The sequence below is a fragment of the Xyrauchen texanus genome, chromosome 15 (genome assembly GCF_025860055.1).
Source record: "Xyrauchen texanus isolate HMW12.3.18 chromosome 15, RBS_HiC_50CHRs, whole genome shotgun sequence".
Lineage (NCBI taxonomy): Eukaryota > Metazoa > Chordata > Actinopteri > Cypriniformes > Catostomidae > Xyrauchen > Xyrauchen texanus.
In genome coordinates, this window is record NC_068290.1 from 14,936,026 (window position 1) to 14,947,490 (window position 11,465).

Below are 11,465 nucleotides of genomic sequence, written 5' to 3' on the forward strand. Positions count from 1 at the left end.
TCCTGTATTTTTCATATTTCACTTGTCAACTTGCCAACAAGCTTACGTGACCTTAACCCCTGTGAATTTTATGTTAAAAAATTTTAAAAAGTTTTAAATATTGATCTATTTCTTACACCTAGTGTTTAGCTTCAGAAGACATTAATAAATCCACTTGAGTTGTTTAGATTATTTTTGATGGCTATATGTGCTTTTTGGAGCTTTAAACATTTGGCACCCATTTACTTGCATTTTATGGACCTACAGAGATTAAACATTATTCCAAAAATCTTTGTGTGTGTTCTGCTGAAGAAAGAAGGTTATAACCATCTAGGATGGTATGAGGGTGAGTAAATGATGAGAGAATTTTATTTTTTTTGGTGAACTATTCCTTTAAGGAACTATGGGACTATTTCTTTCTTTTTTATTTCTGAAGATTCGTTGCGTCACCAGAGCATCAGCACAGGAAGGTGATGCACCCTGCCTGAAACAAAGAAGAGGCATAGGGTTAAGGTTTGAGAACTCTCCATGACTCCACTTGTATCCTCTATATATGGGCTTGTTTTTGAGAACCATTGGATAAGGGTCCATATAGGTAGAAGCCCTGGCATCCTAAATAACTCAGCATCCCAGTCCTCCAGTGCTCCGCTGAAGCTTTTCATATGGTAAATAGCTGATCACTGTGTGGCCACATTGTTGCCCATCTTTCATGCAGCTCTTGTGTGAAACCTTGAGGTATGGAAGAGAGAGAATTTTTGATGAAAAAATAAATTTTCCCCTCCTGTGATTCTCAACCACTCTGCCCTCCACTGTCGGGGTCAGGTGTTTATTACATAAATGATAGCGAGAAGAGAGGATGTGGAGTCGAGGTTAGGCAGTGAGTGCAGGAGGCAAGAGAGATACAGTGAGAACAATGGAAAGGATTATCAGACCACTTGCTGGGTAACATTGGTGATGCAAGCACAACTGCACATGTCCCTCTGTTTATGCTCTGTCTTTCCGATCATTTACTTTGATGGGGACAAACCAAGCCTTGTGCAGCAGTATGTGCCTTGTTGAGCTAAAGCAGCCATGGGACTGATATCATGGACCATGGTGTGTGGCCATCACAGAAGACATCAGATCATGAGAAATAAAATGTTCCTTATATTATGAGATAGAAGTGATCATTGTACTGTGAAAACAAATTGAACATCAAGTTTCTGAACTAAAAACTTTTGAAATTTTTGAAAGATTCATTCTGTACTTATGCAACTTGCTGATGTGAGACAGATGTCTTTCATCACATGACCATCAATATTTACATGTCAATGATGCCTGAAACGTAGCCTGCCCAGATATTAGAGGAAGCAGGATAGATACTATAATTTCAGTAACAGTTTGTGTGGCATACTTCAGCACAAATGATTTAGTGCACTGCAATGTAAAGCCGGCTATGCAAAGAGGCTGTTATTGAAAAATGTGGTAGTATGAAACTAGGGCAGCACAATTATGATAAAAATAATTTCCCTTGAAATTTTAATTAGGATTATTAATTTTGATTAATACAATTTATAGCACAACAATTTGCGAATCCAAACAATTCCAAGTTATCAGCATTGGTTTTTGCTTTGGTTCTAAAGCTTCCTTTTGTGGCCACGCCCACACTGATACATTTTTGGTAGAAAACGCATTGATTATTTTATGTTTACACCTTTTATCAATGCTGGAATGGCATTTTCCACCAATTTTTTTTAAGTGTTTTCTCTAGTTCCACATAATGGGAAAACCATGATGTAAGTTAACGGAAAATAGTTTTCAACTGAAAATGTGTTCATGTGGATGTGGCCTTGGTTTCAGATGACCACTAATTTTTGTAGTTTGTAGTAGAAGTGATACATAAAACTAGTGGCTAGAGGCTAGTTTTATATATATTTGGTTATTTTGGGCTTACTGCCATCGTCCAATGACTGTGCCCTATTAAATGATTAACAAAGGTTAGTCATTCCACTTGGTGTCACTTCCAAAATCAACCGACATCCTTATTTTATAGTTAACAATTTCTGTATAAAAATTTTTTTTTATGTGAATTTTGAGTAAATATTGTGTGAAGTTTTAGATAAACAATTTAATGTACATCCCTTAAATTATTGTATTGTATTGTATCATGTATATAACAGAATTATATTGGCCACCCTGCTCTCTAGGTAACAGCATTGGCCATTGAATGCCCATAATAATTGACAACAACATAAAACACACATCTGTGCATCAGACTCTTAAAACTCACTTATTATGATCGACTGTCATTGCTGATAGACCTAAACACTAATATAAATACTAAACTTGCAGCTCATGTGTAAATGCAGTGGCGGCTCAAGGTTACTGACCAGAAGGGTGGGGGTTCAAGCCCCAAAACCACCAAGATGCCATTGTTGGGCCCTTGAGCAAGGCCCTTGACCCAATCTGCTCCAGGGGTGCCGTATCATGGCTGACCCTGCACTCTGACCCCAGCTTAGCTGGGATATGTGAAAAACAAAGAAATGTCCCTGTATATATGAAAATGTATAATGTGTGACAATAATAAAGGCTTTCTTCTTTTTTCACATGCAAAGAAGGTCTTTGTTACATGGATCTTAAAGGCACAGAAGCAGTAAATGGGCTTGTTTTACTTTAAAATTATATGTGGATCTGATGGGGAGAAAAAAATAATAGAGAAAAATATGATTCAAAGTGAACATCACACACTAACCATGGGATGGCTCAAACAGACATTTTTTACTTCCACCCTTTCCTCGAGCCTAACCATTTAATAGCGTGTTTGTTCACAGACAAGGATTTGCAACAAGAAGTCTTACAATACATTTCAGTGCATATTTACACCGAGTCTCAGCTCCCAAAAATCACTTCACACCCTCTTAAAACAAGACACAAATTTAAAAATAGCATTAAATGCATTATTCGGACCATTTGTTATAATTACTGTGGTGTATGTAATGTCATTAATAACAGCTCGCACCCAAATAATACACTTAATGTTATTTATCTGTTGGCAGATATGTGGCTAATCCTCATTCATTTGCTCTGGATCAATGCAAATCCGCTAGCGTGAGCAAAATCCCTCCCTGAGCCTGTGGCTCCTAATGTATTTTCCCATCATTAACCAGCTATAATCCCTGCTAATCATTGCTAATCCACGTCTCCTGTGTTTGATGATACTTAACTGATGAAGGAGGTGGCATCGTGTCTCAAATGCCTGGGCACAACCCAGGTCCATGGGTCACCAAATGTTGGCAGGAGGCTGAAAGTCATTTGTGTGGTGGAGAGTTGGAGGAGCCTCTGGCTTTTCAGGCAAGCCTGATGGCATTGGCCATCCCATATAGTGTGTCTTCCTGTTGTTTGGCATAATTATGCATACATACTGTAACAGAGCTGTAGGCTACTGGTCAGAGTTGCATATCTAAGTGGTATTCTCCTATAGATTGTCTTTAATGGGCCTTTCTGTGCCTTGTCCATAATTCAACCTTTCAACGTTTACTGTCGTTATACGCCACCCTTGGCCTGCCTTTATGAAATTGGTCTTCAGAACCCATATGCTGCCAGGATTGCTTCACTTTTATATTCTGAAGTTATCAGTTTGGTTATAAATTGTTTGTAGAGTACCCATAGAAGTGTGCTCTCTGCGCTTCTGTGGTACTGTGTATAGGCTAATGTCAGTATAGGCATACATAGTATATAGTATATAGTCTGTGGACTATACTGCTATATATCTGCCTTTTTATCACTGCTGTGGTTCATTCATAATGTCATCTGGACAAACATTGGGCCATGAGACTCATTCCGGATGTTTGAGTCTCAGTGCATAAACATAAACATAAACAGTGGTGGTGGCTCAGTGGTTGAGGCTCAGGGTTACTGACCAGAAGGCCAGGGGTTCAAGCCCCAGCACCACCAAGATGCCACTGTTGGGCCCTTGAGCAAGGCACTTAAATCCAGGTTGCTCCGGGGGGATTGTCCCTGTAATAAGTGCACTGTAAGTTGCTTTGGATAAAAGCGTCTGCCAAATGCATAAATGTAAATGTAAATAAACCATTTGGTTTATGTTATGTATTGTGAAAAAAACTTTTTACAACTGAAAAGAGATAAATCATTCTTTAGCTGCAGATTAATTATTATTCTCTCACATTTTCAGATTATTTTGTAGTTTTAATAATAATAATAATAATAAAAAAATACTTAAATTGCAGTCCAGACATAAATAGCAAATGTATAAAAATATGTATTTCCAATTCATTCAATTCAACATTTTGAAAGTGTTTCAGACAGTATAACATTCCCAGGTGTTCCTCTCTCCATTTCTTTGTGGGTTCATATATCCTCTCACACTTTAAACTGAATCTGTTTCTGTGCCACCCTTTAAAGACATTTAATAAGACTTAGCTACTCTACAGGTTTAAAAAAACAAACAAACAAAAAAAAAGTGATACTATGAAGGCCTTTCTCTTCTTTTAGCGCTTCACTCAGACTCAACTGTACCACTTTTGTCCCATGTATGGGTGGGCTCAAACCTGCCAGGTAACTGAAAAATAAAAAAATGCTTGTAATCCTTTCCTGATCTTTCTTGTCTCTTTTCTTTTTTAGCAACCTGTAAATAGACATAACAGGTTGAAAACACCCCTTTAGGTTTACGCCCACTTCCAAACAAGCACAGCAGCACGTGAACTACATGTTCCCTTCAAATACAGTTTCCACTTGGGGAGTTTCAGCAAACATGATAGACATGACACATGAATTGGAGATTAAATGAGAGCTCTCTTCTCTCTCTCTTACAGATGAGTAATAGAGTAATACAGATTTTGTGAGTTTTCTATACTGTGCTACAATTTTTTAAGCCTTGTAAATATCTCTTTATTAAAAAGCTCTTTGGCAAAATAAAGTAGACAAAAATGCTATCTCGTTTTAAACTGAATTTTTAAAACTAGTTGGTTGTATTTAAAATAAAAAACTTTTTTAGATAAATGTCGGCATGGAATTAGAAGAAGCAGATCTATTGAGAATCAATGGGTTGGATTATGAGGCTGACTTTTTGAAAATACATGGTTATTCAACGAAACTTATGCACCGTTATTCATGCATTAATTCTTTACGTCGTTAGGGGGCGCTTGGTTATCACTGTTTTCTCATACTTTCTGTTTCAATGCGATGCTTGACTAATTTGGCACTCAAAGCTCGTATCACATTTCACAAAGCAGAAACTTCAGCTGTCTTAAATATAGAATACAAGAAAGGAAATAAGCTCAGCTTTAAGAATTTTGAAGTTTGTCACTTGTTATTTTATAATAAGCTTTTCCCGTGGGGTGTCTAAGATTTGACCACAGGCAAAGCTTGCTGAGGATGTTGACCTAAACTTAACCATGCTATTTTTTTTTTTAATCCTATTAACTGTATAATTAAAATTTGAAAATTTGAACTCATAGTATCCAGGTCTTTTTTTTTTTTTTTTTTTTTTTTTACAGGGAATGCATTTTAATCAATAAAAGTTGTGTTTGTATGTACGTTATCAAACACAACCAACACCCCAAACCTCACAAGTAACGGAAAAGCCGGGATAAACGAATAGAAGAAAGTATATATTCAGTAAGTACTTCTAAATTTGAAAAAGTATTCATATGAGCACCCACGACACTTTATATAAATATCAATAACAAATAAATATTATATTAAACTATTTAACAAAGACGGCAATGTCATTTTGTGACACACACACACACACACACACACACACACACACACACACACACACACACACACACACACACACACACACACACAAACAAATATTAGCCTTGAATTACTCTTTACATCACAATAACAAATGATTGACCTACCCTAATTTAATCGGTGATTTCATATGAGTGCTTTTGTTTTCAATAAGCATGGTCCTCTATTTGATCTTTCCCATGTTTCTTAAAACATTTTTAAATCAAAATAATTTTAGCAAACCACAACGATTAATGTGAGTTTTAAGTTCGAGCCAACCGCTACAATCATGGACTAAAAGTTACCATAAGAAAAAGAAATATAGGCTATATCCTCCAAAACTTCGAATTTTGATTAGAGAGTCACTGACAAAACAAACATTCACATATAGCCAGTTGTAGCTATTACAACAGTTGTAGCCATACCCATTACAGACTTTCTCTAATAAATTAGTATACCACCCTGTAACTACTATTCTATAGATAGCCTACTTTTGTATGTGTTTTTGCATGGTCTGTTCTATTCAGAAATGCATATGGTTAAATGGCTTAGAATTAACGTGTTTTTTATTTTTTCTTTCTTTCTTTTTTCTTAGAACAACAACATAATTCTGCCTTTTATTTTATATCAACGACTATGCGTGACATGATTTATAAAATAACGGAACTATTTATGGGGCCTGATGCTATTGTTAATGTCTGACTCTTGAAGTAGCCCATGTGTATTTTTGTAGACCAAATGGTGCAGCGTGCGCCGTCTTTGTTTTTGTGTCCTCACACAATATGAATCCTAAATTTTTTCTAATTGAACTTTGCTCGATTAATGTTTCAATATAGGTAAAAACGGAATTTCAACACATTATTTCTAACATTGTTAATGTAATGGTAAAATCTAGTTCTAACATATTGTTTAAAATAACTTTAGAATTTTAAATATTGGAGTTTTAAAACAAATAGTATAAATATTTTAAATATTTTTTTAAAAGAAACAACTTTATTTGACACGGTTGTCCCAACCCCATCTCATCGGACGATTCCTGAGGATTTCATCGTGAGAGTGTGTTGGTTTTCCACAATTTAATAAAGTTCTTTCTTATGTGCATCTGAGATAAACACTTTTCCGTTTATTTCCTCGAGCATGAACATAGCCAATAAAATATATGAAAATATGAAAGCACGAATCCGTTACATAACGCAATGCTGCATTTAATTTAGCGCAGAGACCAATCTGAACGCTTTAAATAGCAATAAACAGAATCTTTTTTTTTTTTTTTTTTTTTTTTTGGTTGTTTAAATTTATGAAGGCTATTGGAACATATTACGTTCACCATTGTTTGGTAGGCATGTATGTGTGCTTGAATAAAGACAAAAGGCGTCATCTTGTATATATGTTTTATGTAAGTAATAAAATATCACTATAACATAAATATAAACGTGACTTTGCAGTCTACATTTCGCAATTAACATACAACCAATGAAGTAAACAAACATTTGTAATCCACTGCAACATAATAACAGAGCTGAAAAAAAACAAACAAACAAACAAACAAAAAAAAAAACTAAAAAACAAACACACATAGGAAATAAATATATAGATATATAAATGGTCATAAATGAAATAATAAAATATCTTCATGGAATTAGTAAGTGTACAAAACTGCCCGGAAAACAAAACGAACCCAGAACAAATACATATGTTTACATAATCGACATATTTACATATTGGAAATAATCCTGACAACTATTTATTTAAAATCTTGTCTATTGTATTTTATTTTTATTACTTTTTTTTTTTTTTGTTTTTTTTTTTGTGTTTTTTTTTTGTTTTGTTTTTTGGAAAAGTTCAATATTCACACTGTTTCAAATAACGTTGCAGAAATGGACACCTGCTGTCCAATGAAAAATGCCAGACCTTGAGAAACGACACGAAACGCAGAACGTTGTCACACTCTCATTTTTACCCCAATCTTCAAAGAAGTTCCAAACACATCCTTATTCATTATAATATCAACTTTTCTCTGTGTCCAGGTTCATGAGTAGGATTCAAAATGCAGTGAACATAAATTAACGGGCACAGTTGACATAAATAGTGTCAAAAATTAGCCAATATTCAAGAAGAACCATAGCACGATATTTGGGCACTGAAAATTACCTGAGATATTTCTTTCTGTTTTGTTTATGACGCGTCACACTCGTTAGTTTAGATGGAGCAGACTTGCTGGAATAGTGCCGATTCATAATTGGGCAAAATTGGAAAACTAAACAGTAAACAAGCAATAATGGCGTATCTCGAACAAATACATTTGAAAAAACAAGAGATAAAATAAAATAACATTAATAACGCAATAATAAGTGCCTCATGCAAATAGCGGAAAATGAACCCAGAAATCAGAATATTGTTTCAGACAGTGTATTCCACGTTGCCGTTTTAACGTCTCTGCATCTTTAGACGATATCAGGTGCTATAGGAGTGATAACTGTAAACAGTTCCTGGTGCACTAGTTTGTATGAGAGGTTTTCACCAAGTGCCTGTTCTTCTCATCACAAATTTCATCTCTCTGTCTGTCTTGAAATTAAAGTGAAATAGTCTACTCGATAGACAGAAAATAAAATAGTGTTGCCCTTTATGTGATTTTTTTTTTTTTTTAAGTTAAAACATCCCAAATAAAGTAAACATTACAAATGATATCAAATAAACCATTGTAAGAATGAATCTGGTTAATCACTTTAATAAGAGTATAGCGTCACTGTCCACTCTCCTTTGTTGATTTACATTAGACAAACAGCAAGACAGGCGAACCCATCCTGGGAGACCAAGGAGACATAGCCCTTTTTGTGGCTTATTTAGGCTTTAGCCCCCTTTGATCGGAGGTGAAATAGTCGACTTTTTCCAGAATGGCACAAATTATAGAATTTTCGTAAACACAGGTACTGATTTCATAAATGCACATGAAGCTGACTCAGTCATTAATGCATTTTCATGTTATTGAGAATTATTGACGTCCCATATGCTGCCGTTGCATCTTCGATCACTGCCAACGAACTCTTCCCAAACTTTCTGTCTCTGATCTCTCGGGATAACAAAGGGGGATACACAAAATCCATTGTCCGCTTCTCTTTTCAAACAATGACAGTGTTTATGATAGCAGTCACTGGACAGGACTTTGTAGTGTGTGGTGAAGAGGGGATGTCTCCGCTTGTGAGTATACGTCCTCCATGGTCGGATGAGGGACCCCCAATGGTGTCATTCTTTTCTCTTTCTGTCTTCTGTTGCAAAACCATACACGCACAACCTCTTTTTCCAACTGCAGAGAGCCAGCTAAAGAGGTGATTTCGTGGGCGGAGGGCTTGGGGCACTTTAAGAAATGGTTTTCCAGTGCCCCTTTCACCCCTACTTCGATGGAGGTCCTCTTCTTACGTTTCCGGCCCTGTGCAGCAATCTTGTCCAAATTCGTGGGGCTGCCGGTGTTCGAGTCGGTCTCCTCGAGCCATTTGTTAAGCAGAGGTTTAAGTTTGCACATGTTCTTGAAACTGAGTTGAAGAGCCTCAAATCTACAGATGGTGGTCTGGGAAAAGACGTTTCCGTAGAGGGTGCCCAGCGCTAAGCCCACGTCCGCCTGCGTAAAACCAAGTTTGATGCGCCTCTGCTTGAACTGTTTGGCAAACTGCTCCAGGTCGTCGGAGCTGGGCGCGTCTTCGTCCGAGTGGTCCTGGTGGTGGCTGAACGGCTGCTGAGGAGACTCCATCTGGTTGTCATGGCTACCCGCGTCGTCGTGGAGCGGGTCCCGCAAGCCGTGGTGCAGCGAAGGCTGGGGGCTTAACATAGTGTAGCCCGTCTGAGAGTAGACCAGCGATTGGTGACCGCTGGAGGCGGGAGAGAGTGGGGATAAGTGGTGCGTTGTGGTTGGTGCCCATGATCCATGGTGGCTGTTTTGCGTTGCCTGGTGGACCAAGTGCGATCTGTGATAGCCGTTCCCCATATCTTCTCTGTTCTGCACGCTGGCTTTGGTGTGCTCCGGTTGTCCGATGTGGGTGCCGCTGGTCCAGTCGGTGTTGGAGGTTGGCAGCCACTGGTGGTGCGTCAGGCTCATCGGATGTCCCGTGTTGGTCGCCAGCCCTTGCAAGTACTCGTGATGCATCATTTTCTGCACCTCTCTGTAAGTCGTCCCCTGATGCATCCTGTCCGAATCCGGATGCATTAGTGGGTTCGAAGGCAATGAGTTATTCCGCGGAATATACTGAGCTGTTGTCGCCATGGCTCCGACTTAGAAAACTGACAAACACTTCGGAGATCTTTGAGCTTTAGAGCCAAAAACGCAACAACCTGCTCTGGGAGGTCTTATGGAAGAGCTAGGACACGCCTCCCCTTCGCGTGCATTGGTTCCTCGTCGACTACAGCCCACCAGGTTTCCACATACCTCTCGCGGGCCGCTTGGTTGGCTGTCGGGCGCCGTGATCCCAGTTACTCGCAATTGGCCGCTTTCACTAAGCTTTCTCTTCCCCCCCTTTCTTCGCCTCTCCCTACTAGTCAAGAAAGCGTGAGCAGCAAAACCGTAGGAAATTACTGGGCTTTGAGGGTTGTTTTGCAAATAACCACGTGGGGGAGTGTGGTACTCTTTTTGGTGGGGAGGAAGACTGCCCTTTAACCGGCTTTCATTACCTCTGTTTGCAACTGTACCGCTCCTCTTTCAAGTAGATTAGTATTCTAAAGTATTTCAGGAACCACCTACGAGAAAGATGAAGATCAGTTATATTAAAAGAAGAATTTTCTGTGGGGTTATTAAGGATATTATTTAAGTGTCATGCAAATGCACAATTATTTATTATTATCATATTATTAAAGTGTCACACAAATAGCCTACACAATTCCACGATCATAAATCGAATGAATAAAACATAGAAATACAGTCCGCATGACACTAATGTCAGACAATCTTCATCAGCAATCTATTAATAAAGCACCACACATCTACAGTCAACTCATGTGAATAAATGGCTATCCATCTTATTTTATATAGACTACTTCTATGCGCAGCTGGAGTCTGTATCTTTCAATTGTTTGTCTTTTTTGGCGCATTTTTGTTTGTCCAAATTTTTTTTTATTGTCCATCAAACCAAATTTTTCAGCCAATTCATTCAGACTACCGTTACACAAACATACAAAGTCCACATACTATATGTGGTGTGTTGATGATTTTACTTTTAGTATTTTTCTAAAAAAAAAAAACAACTTTGAGAGAAATCTCCCTTCTGGCCTCCACCGTACTCCTTTCTGGGCTGATCTGATTATTTTTCCCTTCACGTTTTTGTCCCAATAGCAAATTACCAATTCTATGAATTGCAAAGCAGCCTCGGAGACGCTGAGGGGTAGAGAGGGGGAGATGCGAAGATTGAAAGGGATCTTTGCAAACACAATCACGTTCTTAAATGGAAATGTGGGGCTTTAAACAAATCTTACATCTCTCCTGTTCCAGTCGTCTAAAACTCCGCAATCAGACACACGTTCGACTCCATCTAAAACCACAGCTTCTTAAAGGATTTTTGTTTAGTATCACTTCTATTTCAATTATTTACCTCAATGTAATTTTTCTAGTTCACGATCGTGTTTGTGTGTTTGTCTTGCTCTTATTGGGGTGTTTCCACAGGCTTGTGAGAGGAAATGTGCCGTTCATTTGGAGAATTCAGGCATCAGACCAAAACGCTTCTCTGTGGTAAGTTTTCACGCTGCTTTTCCTATCTGTCCATCTG

General features: G+C 37.9%; 1 protein-coding gene across 1 annotated transcript; it reads right to left on the reverse strand.

Moving 5' to 3' along the window:
- Positions 1 to 7,331: 7,331 nt before the first annotated feature.
- LOC127655572 (POU domain, class 3, transcription factor 1-like) lies at positions 7,332 to 9,995 on the reverse strand. The gene has a single exon (XM_052143468.1). The coding sequence runs from the start codon at positions 9,971 to 9,973 to the stop codon at positions 8,867 to 8,869; it is 1,107 nt and encodes a 368-aa protein (XP_051999428.1). The 5' UTR covers positions 9,974 to 9,995; the 3' UTR covers positions 7,332 to 8,866.
- Positions 9,996 to 11,465: the final 1,470 nt, after the last annotated feature.

Excerpts from the sequence above, each read along its gene's own strand:
- LOC127655572 (XM_052143468.1), bottom strand. The coding sequence starts at position 9,973 with ATGGCGACAACAGCTCAGTATATTCCGCGGAATAACTCATTGCCTTCG.